We start from the raw sequence: 16,038 nt of genomic DNA, 5'->3' as shown, positions 1-16,038 counted from the left end.
AAATCCCAGGGGTACGACTATCATTTAGTGTTTGGGCTGTATCTAGTGATTTTTCTCTCGCATGCAAGTTTGAACTTTGGAGTATTTTGCCAAAATCCGAGTTGGCATGAAATCTGTTATTTAGTACAAACCAGGTGTGATAAATGCATTTCACATAGAAAGGATATTGCCCCTGCTTTATCCATAGGGCAATAGGTGGAGGCAGTGGAGCCCGGGGCCTGTTGCTGAGTGTTTCTTTATCTCCCTTTGCTCCAGTAGGATGCTCTCTATTGCTTGGCTGAACATCAGTTCTTACATACTCATTTGAAAATGTAGGAGTTGGCAGGCTAACTGTCAGATGGCTGCATAAAGTTTACCACTATATTATCTGGAAGGAGAGAGAACGCAGCCAGTTCCAGTAAGGTGAAGCTTGGAACAGTTGAACTTTCTTCCTTGCAGCAGGAATGATGCAGCTCGGGTGCCAGTCAGGTTATCGTTACAGGAATACCTCATGCACGGGAGGTATGTAAGTCTGTGACCCTCTGACATCTGTTAGATGAATTTCAGAATTTAGAGATGATTGTATCCGGGCTGAAAATTCCATACTATCAAACTAACTGAAGTACCAAATGAGCATAATGCAAATACAAATTTCCTGATGGAAATCTTGAATAATATAGGAAAAACATGGTCACATTGAGCAATTGTCAGGGACCAAGCATTGATAGCTTCCCTGGATACTGACAGTAGCCAGTCCTGGAAAAGAAACATGTACTGTAACTGCATTGGTTAGGAACACAAGCTGCATGTTGCACATGTGGGATCTAACAGTCTCGCTCCAGAAGAATAGTATTATGGTTCAGTAGACTTCAGTTATTAGGTCAGTACGTGTCAAATCTTTTAAAATCTCTGACGGCAATCTAGATTATTGGAGAGGTGGCCACAACACGTTGCAGGAAACCTCTTTTGAAGAACATATTGGATAGTGGGAAACAGGAAGCAAGGAGCAATGTTTCCTGGTCTGTGGATCTGTTAATCTTCTCTGATAATCCTTGAGGAGATGTACAGATAAGATAGTTTGTATACTTTAGAATGTTGCACAAACATTGCACTCACATTGTACAATTTAGTCACTCTTTGCCCAAAAACAATGTATGGTTTTGTAAGAGGACCAGAAGTTTGAATAGCTCTTCACGGAGAAGCAATGTGAGGCCACTGTTCCTCAGCTGTGAATGATCTGTTCCTCGTCATTCCCTGTTTTCCAGTTAATGTGCTCAGCTGAGAGGCAGCTGGCTACAGCACCGAGTAGCAGAAATATAGGAACAAAACACACTGTTGTTTTGCTGGGTTTTGGATCGGAGACGTTGACGTGAAGAAGTAGCGAAATCCACACAATCCAAGAGTGTTTTCTACATCCATGTGCCAGGGCCTGTCCTCCAGTCCAACACCAGGCTTAACTGCAGGGCATGCCTCCGTGTCGACTTTGTATTTTAAATAGTCAGAGAATAGTAGTATTTTTTAAAATACCTGTGGTTGTGAAGATTTGCTTCTGTTTTAATCCTTATTTTGCATTATAGAGTGATCCGTTGTTTCAGTTATGTAGCCACCTGTTGGGAATCTCCAGTTTTGTTTTTTTGTGCTCTCAAACCTGCAACCTCACACAGGAGAGATGAGCGAGTACAGATATGCTCCTCCCACTCGCCCTCCTTCAAGCCCCTTGTAATTGAACATGTCACTTCCTCCACCTCAGGCCTGCAGGTGAAAGGTCACAAGCCCACTGTGCTGCAGGGACAGCGGACCTTGTGTCAGCTGGGCACAAGACCCGGGTTCAAATGCACTCTTGAATCTTAGACCGCAACCTGTGTTCAGGTGAGCTTCTTGACCAGTTGACCCCTACTTCAACAGTTCTTTCACACAGCATGTGAAGTGTTTGGGAGCGGTTTCTAGCACGAGTCTGGAGAGCGAGTTTCCCAGTGACGCGTCTCGCGACTGAGCCCCGAACGTTTCTGACACGCAACCTGCTGTCAGTTAAATGACAGAAATGTTTAAAAACTCCATTCTGTCTGATGAAAAGATCGTTTCCTTTTCATCTGAGCTATTGTATTCTTCTTTGAGCTAATCAGTGGCTTAATGACACCCACGTGATGAATTTCAGCCAGTCGGGGGTGACTTGTGCCTTTAGCCGGTAACGGTTTGACCCCGTCTGTTACTCAAATTTAAATGTGCAAAATTCTCTTTCTCTGACATCTGTCTTACAGGATGATTGTTAAAGACCTACAGAGACATTAACAATGTCAGGAGGGAAGGGTGAAGGTCTTTGCTGCAGACGTGAACAGGTGCTATTGTTGAAGTTCTTTTGTCTCTTTACCTGCCCAGGTGCGCCCGTCGGAGTTCCATATGGCTGTGTATGATGAGGACATCCTGAAGAACCCTTTTTACCTGGCACTGGAAAAGCAGCGCCCAGAGCTGTGCAGCAGAGTCGCAGAAGCCCATGGTGTTGTAAGTGTTCGTTTTACACTGGTCTCTCCTGCAAGAACCTGCTACTCTGCACCTCGTGCTGGTTGACTGGCAAACAGAAACGGGTACATCCTCAGAAAACGTCGCCTCTGAAGCATGTCTGACGTCCTGCAGATGGCAACAGTCCTCCCTAAGGAGTTCCGCTTTATCACACAGAGGTTTTCGTACCCTTTCTGTACCATGATGGAGGAGTATAGAAGACATTGCAGTGGGTGGCGCAGTGGTCTGGTGGTCAGCGCTGCTGTCTCACAGCGCTGGCGTCCTGGGCTCAGTTCCCCACCTGGGGTGCTGTTTCTCCCCGTGTTTGTGTGGGTTTACTCCAGGAGCTCTGGTTTCCTCCCACAGTCCAAAGACACGCTGGTGGGTTAATTGGCTCGTGTGCATGTGCGTGTATCCAGCCTTGCACAGATAGCTTGCCAGCCGGAGCCTGTCCCAGAAAGCAGTGGGCGCAAGGCAGGATACGCCCTGGATGGGATGCCAGACTGTCACCGGGCATGCAGACACAGTCACACCAGGGCCAGTTTTCCCAGGAGCCAATTAACCTGTGAGCATGTCTTTGGATTTGTGAGGAAACTGGAGCACCCGGAGGAACATGCAAACATCACACACATAGCTCCCCAGGAACTGAACCCAGAGAAGTCCACGGTAGAGGAGCACAGCAGCGGTTGTACAGTATGTCAGTGCGTTGGAGCAACCAGGAAGCATGGATTGTGTGATGTCAGGGAGGGACTGCAGTGTCTGGAATAAGTAGCCGGAGGGAAAGAAAAGCCTCAGGCCATGTAGCAAAAACAGTGGCTCCTTCAAACACCAGAGAAAGAAGTAACAATAAGGCAACCTGCCTGAGATGTGTTGCTTGAGGGCTGATTAATGAGCTCTTAACTCATCATTAAACCCACAGGTGACAATCATGGCGCTCGGCAGGGTGCTCGGCCCAAGCAAACCTAACCTTTATCAAAACAACATGCTCTTACAGCTCAGACTGCTCGCCTAATTAATGTGCAGCAGGCTGAAAGGGCTCCCGATGGCGAATTGATTGAGATTTTCTTTTTTTAGGTTCCATTTCTGTCTCGTGCGCACTTGAAAACCGCGTCATTCGCTGTTCGCTTGCATTAGAGCCCTCACCTGCTTTAACGGCGCACCCTTGTGTCATTGTAAAGCAAGCATTGTGCAGGTGGCTCCGTGGACAGAAACTCATTCTGATTGTGAATGAGCATTATGAAAAGCGCGTCCATTTCCCAAGTGCGAAAGAGTTCAAGAACACAAGAACTACCTTTTCAAGCCTCAGCCTTTTGTTTCTGGAGTGCCTGAAACTTTGCAGCTCTGCTTACATTTTTAAAACCCGTTAGAGCACTAAAATCACCTCTTAGCTGTACTTTGCCTGTTTCAATGCTGTACTAAGCTAGAATTTTAGCTGGTGGCTTTTTATCCTTCGGTGTAGTTCTTAGTTTTAGCAAGAGGCCGTTTTGATTTAGCAGGTTGCTTGACCTTCTTGATGTTAATCTGCTTGACTCAAAAAAAAAAAGGAAAAAGGAAAAAAACAGCGTACATGTCCAAAGAATAACAAGAAGCTTTGTTTCAGTATATTATAATGTGGGGAGGAGAGCAGAGTAATGAAGCCAGTTCATAGAGGGGGATTATAAGGAGGCCATGATTGGTAAGGGCCAATGGGAAATTTGGCCAGGACGCCGGGGTTGCACCCCTACTCTTTTTGAGAAGCGCCCTGGGATTTTTAATGACCACAGAAAGTCAGGACCTCGGTTTTATGTCTCATCCGATGGACGGTGCCTGTTTACTGTATAATGTCCCCATCAGTATACTGGGGCATAAAGACCCACATGGACCGTAGGGTGAGCGCCCCCTGCTGGCCCCACTGACACCACTTCCAGCAGCAGCCTTAGTTTGTCTCAGGAGGTCTCCCATCCAGGTACTGGCCAGGCTCACACCTGCTGAGCCCCAGTGGGCTGCCAGTTGTGAGTTGCAGGGTGATATGGCTGCTGGCTGTGGGAAACTAGTGGGGCCTGTGGGAAGTTGTGTGGGGAGGCTGGGGACTGGGGAGCAGATCTCTCCTTCAAAGGGGAGCGCTGCTTTAATCTCCTCCCGCTGGCTTGACCTCGGCCTCCATGTGATCGCTCTCCTCCGTGCACTGCGCTGAAACCGGCCTTGTCCTCTGCTGAGGGGCTAATTGCCTCGGTACACAGTTTAGTTATGGCTGGTTTGTGTCCAGATTTAGTTTTGTTGATTCCTTAGCTAGTTTCCATAGTGCCACAATCTGTTTATTCCATCTGAAATTGACTCTGATTGGGCCTAATTCAATTTTGCTTCATCCCTGTCAGCTGAGGCGCAAGAATCCAGTCACTGTGCCTGACTGGGGCTTCGTCGGCCTTCCGCCTCTTTCCTTGAGAGGCTCCGTCTCTAAAACTGGCCTTCAGGTCCTCCAAGTTACTTCATCAGAGCACATACGGTCGGCCGGACCCAACACAAAATCCTTAACGCTTCCCTGGGCCTCCACTAGTTACTTCAGATTGCACATCCGAACCTTCTGGTTTTTAGAAGACCCTTCTTTAAAAGCTTTTTTTTTTTTAAAAAAAGAGCCGCGGTGCTGCGCTAGAGACTCGCAGAGTTGTGAACCACATTTGCTTTTCTGTTTTGACGAGTCGGAGTCTGGATCGTCCTGTGCCTGCTTTGGGGGTGAAGGTGGCTCCCTGTCCTGTCGCGCTCGGCGGGCTGTGTGCCATGCGGGACCTGAAGCCAGCAAACACAGCCAGTCTCCTAGCTCTGCGCTGGCACTGGGAGCTCGAGCCCTCTACTCCTGGTCCTGCGCTGCCTCAGTCTTCTCTGCTTCCCAGCCCTGCTCAGTTCTCCATTACAGAGCTGCAGGCAGTGGCAGTGAGACGGGAATTTCCCAGGAGTGACACAGGAGCTGATCGGGGACCCCTGAATCAGCAGACGGCACACTGACCCCTGGGCTCCCCCTCACCCTGTCTGCCTGTGCTTCCCGCTAGGTCCTGGTCCCGTGCTGCGGAAGTCTGCCTGCCAGAAGCTATGACCCGGCCCTGTTTGAGAGCTACATCCTGCTGCCTGTGGAGGGAGGCTACCGGACTCTCAGTGGAAAGGTACCGTGAGCCGGTGGGGTCAGAAGTGCTCTCTGTGTGACTGATCCGTGTTTTTCCTGCAATCGTTTTAAAAACTCTGCCGCAGCTGACCATAATGCAGGTTTCTCTCCATGTCATAGCAGTGGAAAATACAGAAACAGGATGCGGCCTATTTAACTGGAAAGCAATTCTGTTTGCATTTGATCCATCCAGCTCCTAATCTTTTATTTAAAAGCCTTTCCCTGCTGTGTACTGTCTGAAATGGTTTCCCAGTTCCTGTCCCTGGTGGCCAGAGTTTTGCATTTAACCAGAATGCCTAAAATGGACAAGTGCATTAATTTTACATACATGCACATGGCACAATTTCAAGGGGATAAACATCTGCTATAAACAAAGACCTGTCTGTCATGGTGTCTGAGATTTGAGCTTGCGGTGGCAATAATGTGTTGTGTATCATCATTCTCTGAAAAAAAAGATAAATGTTTTTTTTCAAAGACCATACAGTAACTTGTAAAAAGTAAACATATGATATGTTGTAAATTCCCAGGACTGGCTGGGAAAATCCTAAGAAAATTTACCAATTTAAAAAATTTGAAACATTTTTTTAAAAGAAGAGATGATTATTCAACTTAAACTTAAAACCGAATAATTGTCTTTACTTTTCAGTACTTCTTTTGTTCTTTAACTCCACTTGTTCTGCAGAGATGATGTTTTAAATATTTTATTAATGCTGGATGATTTACTTTGGCATGTACAGTACACGCTTATCTCTCAACCTTCCACTTTAAATAATGGCTTTTCGTTAGTAACGTTCGTTAGTGTTTAATAAAGTAGTTGAAAGTGCCCATTACCTTCACTGTCAAGTCTTTGTGGTGTGCTTTTTTAATTTTCAAAATTTCTACGTCAATTTATTTTGGTTGCCTCATATTGTACACATGGTCAGATTGTTAGGAGCTTCCAGTCAAATGTCCAGACTCTTTCAGCTGTACATGTACTTGACATGAGGAGCCAACTCAATGCAGGCCTGCTTTCCTGCGATGGGATTTGCATATGATTTTTTAAAAACCTTATGGAATACTGTACATGGCAAAGTCTGGTCGAGCTGTTGGTGCAGCTCTCTCATATCATTTGCTATGGGCTCCTAATATTTGACCAGTAAGTGTAGAACTTCTGCAGTTTACAGGATAGGCTACACCTTTGGTTTGTAAAGTATGGAATGGTGAGCGTTATTATTTTAAGTATGCACTTGCTTTGACTTTTTGCCTTTAATTCATTAAAAAAAACATTGCAAATAGATATTTTTGTGGATTCTTGCAGAATTCAGAAATACTTTTCTAGCACATTTTTGTCTCTATTTTGAAAAAGGGAAATACATGCATATATAACACACAGAAAAAAGGGTACTAAACTATTTAAAGATTCTGAAAATACCACTTAATCTGTCTTCCTTTATTCAATATGGTGCCCTTTGCAACTACTTACTACATAGCAGAGGAGAACAGGTTTATAAAAAGGGTATAAAATAAAAGAGCAAGGAAAATTAATAATTGTATAAAAAAGAAAGAACTGAAGTAAGGTTCAATATATACTTTAAATTATACACAACATACTCACAGAGCAGCGTTGCCTAGTTTAAGTTTTCCAGCCCCTTACAGCCTAACTGGTGAATCTGATGGTGGGGTTTTTGTTGTGTTTGTTGGTAGCCTGCCAATTATGATTGTCAGGAGGGTACCAATTTTGTTTGTGATCAACTTTTTATTTTAACTATTTAAAAAAATGGAACATTTACAAGTATTAGGAGTCTTGTGAAACCAGATCAGCAGCTAGGCTCAGACTCAGACTCAGGAAGGCAGAGGGACCAGCAGTGCCCTCAAGTCTCCTGTGCTTGTTTCCCGGAGAAGGTGTTCGGGTTGAGCTCACGTCTCGCTGTTGGATGATGTCATGGGCGTGCTGTAGACTCATGAGTGGCCACGATCGCTTGCCTTTCAGGAGGTGGTCATTCAGGACAGCCTGGTCAAGCTGGGAGCTGGCTTCAACACGCCGCCCACTGTTCCCGTTCTGTTCGAGGAGACCTTCTACAATGAAAAAGAGCAGTGCTACAGCATCCTGTGCATTGCTCGCCCTGTAGAAACCGCCCATAGCCCAGGTACTCCTCCAAGTCTAAAGAGTGCCGTGTCTTGTGTGTGCCGGTGTTATTTAGCATGATTCAGGCCTGCTGAAATACTTTGCTTAAAGTAAGGGGGAAATACAGTTTCATGCAGCCCTAACTATAAGGATATCTTTATGTCTAGACTGTCTGTCCCATTCTTGCTGTATTATAAAATATGTACTGGTTCTTTTCAGAATACCTTGCCATCGCTGGGGTTCAGTTCCAGGCCCAGGGTGCATGTGCATGGAGTTTGTGTGTTCTCCCCGTGTCTTTTAGAAATCATTGGTTCAGTAAATCTGATTATTCTTTTCCTTATCGTTTCTGCGTCCCTCTCGCTCGCTCTCTCCCCCAGTGGAAATAGTCGCTCCGACAGCTCCATACTGTTTGAAAAACGTGGAGGACGTCAAGGAGTTCTTGGGTCGGCATGCAGAAAAGCTGGACAAGTTCGTCGCCGCTTTTCGGAATACTTTCAAGGAGCACGAAAGGAAAGGGCTTCGCCACCAAATAGTAAGTTTTAATCCAAAGGATCAACCTCGTGTGCGCAGGTAAAAGACTTCTGGAATGATGGATGTTTCTAAAAAGCTAGAGCTGAGAGCCTGGTGAATTGTGAAGCTCTTCTTGGGAGCAGTCTATCTTTATTCTAAAAGGACCCTTTCTGAAAGGACACCTGCCAACCTGCTGTTAACATTATTTCAATAATAAAAAAACAGCTCATCAAAACACCTCTTAGCTTTCAATTGAAAGTGTCTGTCATTCAGAGCTGTTGTGAATAATCGTGTTCCTGTGGTCCTGCTCACCCCTGCCCCTGCTGGGGTGCTGTGAAGCAAGCTAGCATTGACATGGCAGCCTGCCACACCCCTTCTTTCCTGCACAGTGGTGCCAGTTGTCATGGAGATGTAATCAGACGGGAAGTTTGATTCACCTGTGTGCTGTGACTACCTGGCTGTGTCAGTCAGGTGAATCAGGCTATTTAAGGGCAGCTCTGACAGCACTGTAATATGTTGTGTAGTGATTATAAAAGAGTTATCGCGGTATTTCTTAGCCTCATTCAAATCAAATGTTGCCCAAATTTGATTCTTATTTATACAGTTTTGTTTCGTATGGATGAGAAGAAACCAAGCTTGACATTTTGCAGTCTTTAATTCAGATTGATCAGATTCTTCAATAACTTGCAACTTGATGCAAACCCATACTGTACATGACTAGGTATGGTGGCACATTTTAGTGTCTAATCCAGTGTCTAATTGCCAACCAAATCTAAATTAGCTCATTGAACGGTGTTTCTCATCATTAATATAATTTGTTCCTCTCTAATCATCCATGAAGCTAAAAGGCTACTTTTTATATTCTCAAAGGTTTTTCAGATTTGTAAGTATGAACTGTTTTAGGCCAATTGGCAAACATGTTAGAAGAAATTTGTCGTAGATTTGTGTTTGTATATAAGGAAACTGCTCTCCTCCTCCGCTGCAGAGCCAGAGAGAAAGTGACAATATAGAACAGTCAGTCACATACAGTATGTTTTTGGGAGGAAGGCGGAAACCGGAGTGCACAGAAAACACCCAAGCAAATGCTTGATGAATGTGCAGCTTTCAGTCAGACGCTTGAAGCTGAAATCAAACCCAGGATCCTGGAGCTGTGAGGCAGGTGCTAGGCTGTGCAGCAAAGTGTTCCCTAGAAATGAAAGACCTGGTAACAGAACAGGCAGCTGCACATAGACACGGATATCCTTGAGGCCTGGAGTTTAGTTTATTTTAGTACCTTTCCTTCATTTGTGCCACACTGATGTCCTCAAATTACCCAAATCTACAGGCGCACAGTTCAGGTGCTTGAGGGCCTCTGTCCAGCAGCTTGGACGTGTCTCTCTAAATCACCAAAAGCTTAGGCTCTGGAAAAAGTGTTGAAGTGGTCCAATTAAGCTTCTATCCAATTAGATGATTAAAAATTAAAAGCTTAGGCCTGTGGGAGATTCAACTATTGGTATAAACTGATGTGTGTACACTCTCGCCCTAACTCTTCATCTGCAGCAGAAGGGAAAGGCTTTATCCCAGCAGAGTCGCATGTCCTTCTGCTGTGTGGAGGAAAACTGAGTTTCACACCTCTGGTGTGAAGGACTTAATTGATGTTATGTTGTTTGTTTTTTAGCCTAAACAATTGTTCGCATTAAAGTGATTGCGTTAAGCTAATTACAGGAGCTGCCTTTTATCAATTAAAACATTTTGCACTCTTCGCTTTCAAGTACCAACTGAAGAAGCCGTGCCAATTGAGCATGAATAATTGCTCCTAGCACATGTCTGGCTGAGGGCCCAGCGCTGCGCCAGGAGAGCACAGATTTACTGTCGTTGGTGTGGAAAACATACCATGAGGAGCCCCCTGATTTTCTTTAAAAAAAGGAAGATTTTTATATTGTTTCACAGAACAGGACCCTCTGTTTCAACATTTGCATGACCCCTCAGAGCACAGAGCTCTCAGAACTCTCAGAATCCAGCTGCTCTGATTTTAGCCTAAACTGAAATGTGTGAGTATTTTGAAGATACTGCTGCTGACCCTTAAGGTTCTGAGCACTTTGCTCCTGACCTGTTGCCCCAGACGCACCCACACGTCGTTTTGAGCTGTTGGGACTCTGGTCGTCTTTCACTTCCCAGCATGAGGCTCTGTTTCTGTTCTGTTGCTCCAAGACGGTGAAATAACTCCCATATCGGATCGTACAACTCGGCACTTTCCAGATCTTATCTTAAAACTCTGTCTTATATTCTAGCTTTTAACTTGTTTGCCGTTTTAATTTGTGTCTCTTTTTTTATACTTGCGTTATTGTCCAGTGCCTGTGTCATATAATTGATTCATTAGTTGTTATTATACATCCTTAATTGTCCCAATTATCCCCTTATTGGGACTAATTGAACAGTCTCTTCCCTTGGTTTTAAGCACTTCATGATTTATAGATGGCTACGAAACTATCTCAGCCTCTGCCTGGAATGTTGCCTTACTACTGCAAGGTATGAAAATATCACATTTGCCCCCATGAACACATCATTAGAGCTGTTAAATCATTGAGAGCTCAGGAAACAAGGCAGAAGAAGCCTGCAGCTTCTTGGAGCTGGTGCTTAACAGCCCTGCTCTAATTACTGAGCAGTACAGTATATCTGGTTCTCCTGATCCTGTGCATGAGGGCTCTGTGCTCTGAGGGGAATCCGCTTAGTAAGTGAAATAATTATTTGCCTAATTAAAAAAAAACTAACGGTCGTTAAGCAGTTGGTCATTTAAAGGTCCTTAAGGATATGGAAAACTTTAGAGGGGGGTTAAGTGATGCCTTTATCCTGTTTTACTTGCTCTTTTTACAGTTTTTCAAAAATCTGTAGAACTTTGACCTGGTCTTTCTATAGTTTCCAGGCTAGGAGTTGTAAGCCTGCTTTTATCGCAGGTTCAGTTCAGTGAGCAGTTCTTGAAAAATGGGTCTTCAGTGTTTTTGATGGAAATGGTGCTGTTGCGGACTGAGGTGTAATTTGTGCGCCTGCTTTCTTTAAATTCAGGATTCTGTGAACGCACTTTACACAAGATGTCTTCAGTGCTTGCTCAGAGACTCACGACTAGTAAGTCCCTTTCAAAAACTTTGTTTAAATCCTGCATCGTTCTGTGTGCCGGTTCGGGTTCTGCTGGGTTGCCCTGACTCCTGTCATGTGTTTTTGCATGTGCAGAAGGTACTGTCCAAGCAGGAGCTCCAGATGACTCTTCTCAAGCAAGCGGTGGAGGTGAGGCCGGGGGGAGAGTGCGTGAAGAGCTCAGGCGTGTCGCCTTGCAGGTGTCTGAGTGGCAGTGATGAGTACAGCCTCCTTCCCTAAACTATTCCCGGGCCACTGGAGGGAAAGAAATGTAGAGGAGAAGGTTTGAGGAGAACCCTCCGTTGGCAGAAATGAACAATGTGACCACCCTCCCCACCACATACCCCCGAAAAGTAAAATCAAAAGTAAACAAGCCCCTATGGGGAGTATTGGCATCACCACTGTTTGGTGGAACCTGGGTTTTGCCGTGTGTGAAATTTGTGAAAGTCACAGGCTGGTAAGATGTTCGGCCACTGTTGCAACTTGTAGATACCGTCTTGTGGAATTCTGTCCCATTCCTGTCTCTGAGCCTGAAGAAGTCCTGTTTATGACTGTTTACTGGTCTCTAATCCCTGGAAGCCACTTGTTGTCCCAGCTCATCCCCCAGTGGGTCAGTGGGGCTCCGGTCTGCTGGGAAGAGCCTCCACAGCACATCTGAGAGCCCTTCTCGCATAAGGACATTGCGTTGTCCTGTTGGGATGTTGTCACATCAGGATGAGCCTGCAGGGTGGACAGGAACTGACGTTCATGATTTCATCAATGTAGTGTCATGCAGTCAGATTGACATCAATCACAAGCAGCTATAAAGACACCTGGCCTGTCTCATCAATCCGGTCACAATCGTTTTTACGGCTACATCATAGTTGCTGACGTCCATCATGGTGGTTAGCAGAAAACCTTGATTCATCACGTGCGAGGACTTGACTCCACTGCTTCCAGGACCACCTGAAGTGTGTCTTCAACATGCTGCTGGCATTAAGGCATTGCTCTGTCAATAACCAGGGCAACTTGGTTCCTTCCTGTATCTTTTTCTTGATTTTCACCAGGCTTGGCTTTCAATAGGCTAAATCACCTCATGGCCTTTTACACAAGCAACTCTATCACTAATGACGTGGTTTTGTGCTGATGGGACAGTCAGACTTACTACTGTACTGTGGTCAGTCATGACTGATCAGTTTATCAAGATGATGGCAGAAACATTAAAGCAACATCCAAATGATGAACACGAATTGAGAATTAGAGTATTGTTTGTTGCTCAGTATAGGTTTATTGTATGTTTTCCAATGTTTTGTTTTCAGTTCTTAGTACATGGAAGAGTTTCTGTGCTGCTTTATTTTATATTTCAAACACTCTTGAAAGGGAGTAAAGAGCCATTACTTCTTCTGCCCCAGGCAGTTTATTATTTAGTGTTCTGTATTTACTTATTCATCACTCCCAGGATAGAATGAAAGTTTCTTATTGAAAGGGCCAAGTAAGGACCGGTTTCCTCTAACATTGCAGGGGTTGAGAGAGTCTACCTTGAATAGTATAGTGCTGTCAGGACATGCAAATGACTGTGTATTTTGTGCTTATCAGGGATTCTGTAATGCAAAGTAAATTTGTCTGAGGGGTAATACTGTATAATTCAAGTTCAAATTAATTTGAACTTTTGAATCTGAATGTGTTTTAGCACTAAAATGTCCATACTTGGTGCTGAATCAGCATTTTCTCTCCCCAGATGTATATACACCATGGTATCCATGATTTAATCTTTAAGTATGTGGGGACCATTGAAGCCTTCCAGGTATGACACAGGACCTTTCTTCCTGCATCTTTCGTTTGAAACTAGAGGCTTACTTGAATATCACAGCACACTTGTTTTTTTAGTCAAATAAAGATTAGTCAGTGTTTTGCTACTGCACTGTATATCCCTCCCTTAAAGATGTCAAGACATGTAAGAGAGGGCAGGAGGTTCAGGCAAGATGGAGACTTTTCTGGACCCACTGCCCCTCACAGGCTGTTTTTGAAACATTTGTTTCAGGATGCTGCATTTAACAAGACTACCAGACGTCTACAGGACCTTCAGCAAAAAGACTTGGGAGTTAAATCTGAATTTAGGTGAGCCCAGGTGTATTGAGAGGAATAGGGAGAAGGGCAACACGTCTGTCATGCTGTTTCTTTAATATATGAGTAGATTATAGCGAAGCTATGCCAGATGTTACTTTTTGCATCGTCTCGCTTCGGCATGTCATGATGCTAAAACATTGCAGCCAACAAAATGCATCTTTTGTTAAAGCTTGAGGGGAGGGCTGGAGAAGTGACAGAGCCGAGTCTGGGTCTCACGCGTGACTGTGCAGCATGCCTGATGCACACGCCTGTGACAGCACAGCAGCCTGCACTGCTTGGGGAGCGTCGTTCATGCAGCATGAACAGTAACGCCAGAAATAAATAGATTATTCACATTGGGAACACTTGTTTTAATATTAGAAGTTACGGATCTTTTTCTTAAATTTTCATTTGAATTCCCTTATTCTCCTGCATGAGATAAAGTGTTATTATTAGTTTCTTTGGGGTCTGAGGTCTTGTGGGCTGTGTGGAAGAGTGCTTAGGGCTTAGGTCTGCATGGCCACTCCTGTGCCTCTTCGAGCAGTTTTACTCCAGTGGCTTCAGTCCAGGGTGGTGAGGTGGCGCAGGGGTTAATACTGCCTTGCAGTGCTGGGGCCCTGGGTTCAGTTCCTGGGGTGCTACTCTGAGTGAGTGAGTATTCTCTCCCCATGTTCCCATGGGTCTCCTCCAGGTGCTCCAGTTTCCTCCCACAGTCTGAAGACATATTGGCAGGTTAATTGGCTTTCTGGTAAATTGGTCCTGATGAGTGTGTGTGTGTGCCCTGTAATGGACTGGCGCCCAGGCTGTTCCCTGCCTTGTGCAGGGACAGACTCCAGCTCCCCCGTGACCGTGAACTGGAAGAAGCAGCAGGAAATGGATGGAGAGATGGCTTCAGTGAACCAGTGAGCATTAATCTAGAGCTGCATTTTGTGACACGTTAATCTGTTATTGACTTGCATCCCCACAAGGGCGGCGGTCTTGTATAGTCTCCGTAATGTTGCCATGAGTGGGATAATCTCTAAAAACTGTGAGCTGCTGGCCTTGTGGTAGGACTTTGATCATTTAATCTAGGATTAAATATAGGATTTTCTTTCGAAATTTAGCCAGGGACTCTTGATTCATGTCACAAAACACCAGGCCTGTTTAATACTGTATGCATCGAGCCTTCTTTCCTGATGTGTGAGAAGTGGAATTAAATGTGCCGTGAACTCCCCAAGCAGGGTTATGTGCTGTGTGAGTGTGTGTCCGTGCACACTGCACCGCATGGACCCCAGACCCCAGAGCACAGACCCCAGAGCACAGACCCCAGAGCACAGACCCCAGAGCACAGACCCCAGAGCACAGACCCCAGAGCACAGATCCGCGCTTCCTGTCTTCCTCCTTTCCAGCATCAACGTGCCGCGGGCCAAGCGGGAGCTGGGCCAGCTGAACCGCTGCACCTCTCCCCTGCAGAAGCTCCTGTGCCTCCGCAAGGTGGCCCTGGCCATCGTGCAGCCCCCCAGCCGCAGAGGTGCGTACCCCCGCCCGCCTGTTGAAACATGCTGGCCTTGTTTCTTTTCTTGCTTCATCTTCTCTCTCTCCTGGGACGGCAGCGTGCTCAGTGGGCTAGGGCTCCAGTCTGGACATGCTCAGGCCCTTCAGCCAGGTGTTTTAAGTAGATTAGTCCAGCTAGCGCAGCTGAGTGAATGGTTACCAGACACTTGAGTCAAAGGAAAAACAGGTCATTGGAGCCCTTGGAAGTCATTTTGGGGAAAAAGTATTAGGCAAATACTTTCATAATAATTCTTCATCGCAATAACAGTGTTCTGTAGCTACCCACATAGCTACAAGAGAGTTTTATTAGTTTTGTGTTTTTCCCCATGCCATTAGTGTTCAGGTGTGAAAGATAATATATACAGTATAAATGGCAACAGCATGAGGTTTTCAGTAGTTTGTTTCCTTCATTCACACGGAGTCTTTGATTTCCAGTTACTCCTGCCCGGACTGTAGATATCTGCTCTGTGAGATTGAATTTCAACACTCTTGCTTTCCTCATTAAGTGAGACGCGCTTAGTGTCAGGACACCCGCCTGCCGCTTGTCAGTAAATCAGAACTGAGAATGAGTAGAAGGAAAAACATTGGTCCACTTGAAAGTGCCCTGTTGGCTTTGAGCACAGGAACACCAGGCTGGCAATCCTCGGCGATTACAGAAGGCAGGTTTTACAATTGGAGGAAAACACTGCGCTGGAGTTCAGTCAGCCATCGCCAACAGTGATTTAGAAACAGGGCAATTTGTTTTGGAATTTGGTAGTTGACAGAACGATAATGTGTTCTGCCTTCCATCTAAAATAACTGGGAGCAATTAGTTGTTTGCGAATTAGAAAAAAGGATTCAAACTATTTGCTTCTATTTTGCATGTGAGGTGAAATTTTACCTTGATTTTATGATGTCAAGGAGGTGTTTTATTTAAGAAGGAGAAAGGGAGGATGCCTCAGAGTGCCTAAAATAACAATCTACGTACTTTACTGAGGTCTAATTTCATTTTATCGTTGAGAATATTCTTTTACAACAGGAAATTAATAGTTGATCATGTTTCCTTTCTCAGTGTTAATGGTAATAAATGACTCTGGTAATGGTAATG

General features: G+C 45.0%; 1 protein-coding gene across 8 annotated transcripts in view; it reads left to right on the top strand.

The window, feature by feature from the left end:
* Positions 1-16,038, top strand: part of ankrd27 (ankyrin repeat domain 27 (VPS9 domain)) — a 46,307-nt gene that overhangs the window by 7,133 nt on the left and 23,136 nt on the right. For 6 of the 8 annotated variants that reach the window (XR_015928623.1, XM_088613498.1, XM_088613497.1 and 3 more), the window contains exons 2-10: positions 2,356-2,478; positions 5,499-5,609; positions 7,578-7,734; positions 8,090-8,244; positions 11,265-11,324; positions 11,430-11,483; positions 13,051-13,116; positions 13,354-13,430; positions 14,807-14,928. Coding sequence is in view for 7 of the 8 variants with exons in the window: in XM_088613498.1 (XP_088469624.1) it covers positions 2,377-2,478; positions 5,499-5,609; positions 7,578-7,734; positions 8,090-8,244; positions 11,265-11,324; positions 11,430-11,483; positions 13,051-13,116; positions 13,354-13,430; positions 14,807-14,928 (904 nt within the window). In the remaining variant the exon portion in view is untranslated. Of the gene's footprint in view, positions 1-1,744; positions 1,849-2,355; positions 2,479-5,498; positions 5,610-7,577; positions 7,735-8,089; positions 8,245-11,264; positions 11,325-11,429; positions 11,484-13,050; positions 13,117-13,353; positions 13,431-14,109; positions 14,321-14,806; positions 14,929-16,038 lie in introns of those variants that run through there. The other 2 variants (XM_088613495.1, XM_088613500.1) reach the window with 2 other exon arrangements.

Source organism: Lepisosteus platostomus, chromosome 20 (genome assembly GCF_059453375.1).
Source record: "Lepisosteus platostomus isolate fLepPlt1 chromosome 20, fLepPlt1.hap1, whole genome shotgun sequence".
NCBI classification, from domain to species: domain Eukaryota; kingdom Metazoa; phylum Chordata; class Actinopteri; order Semionotiformes; family Lepisosteidae; genus Lepisosteus; species Lepisosteus platostomus.
The sequence above is the reverse complement of the archived record's forward strand: the minus strand, read 5'-3'. Positions and strand labels throughout refer to the sequence as shown.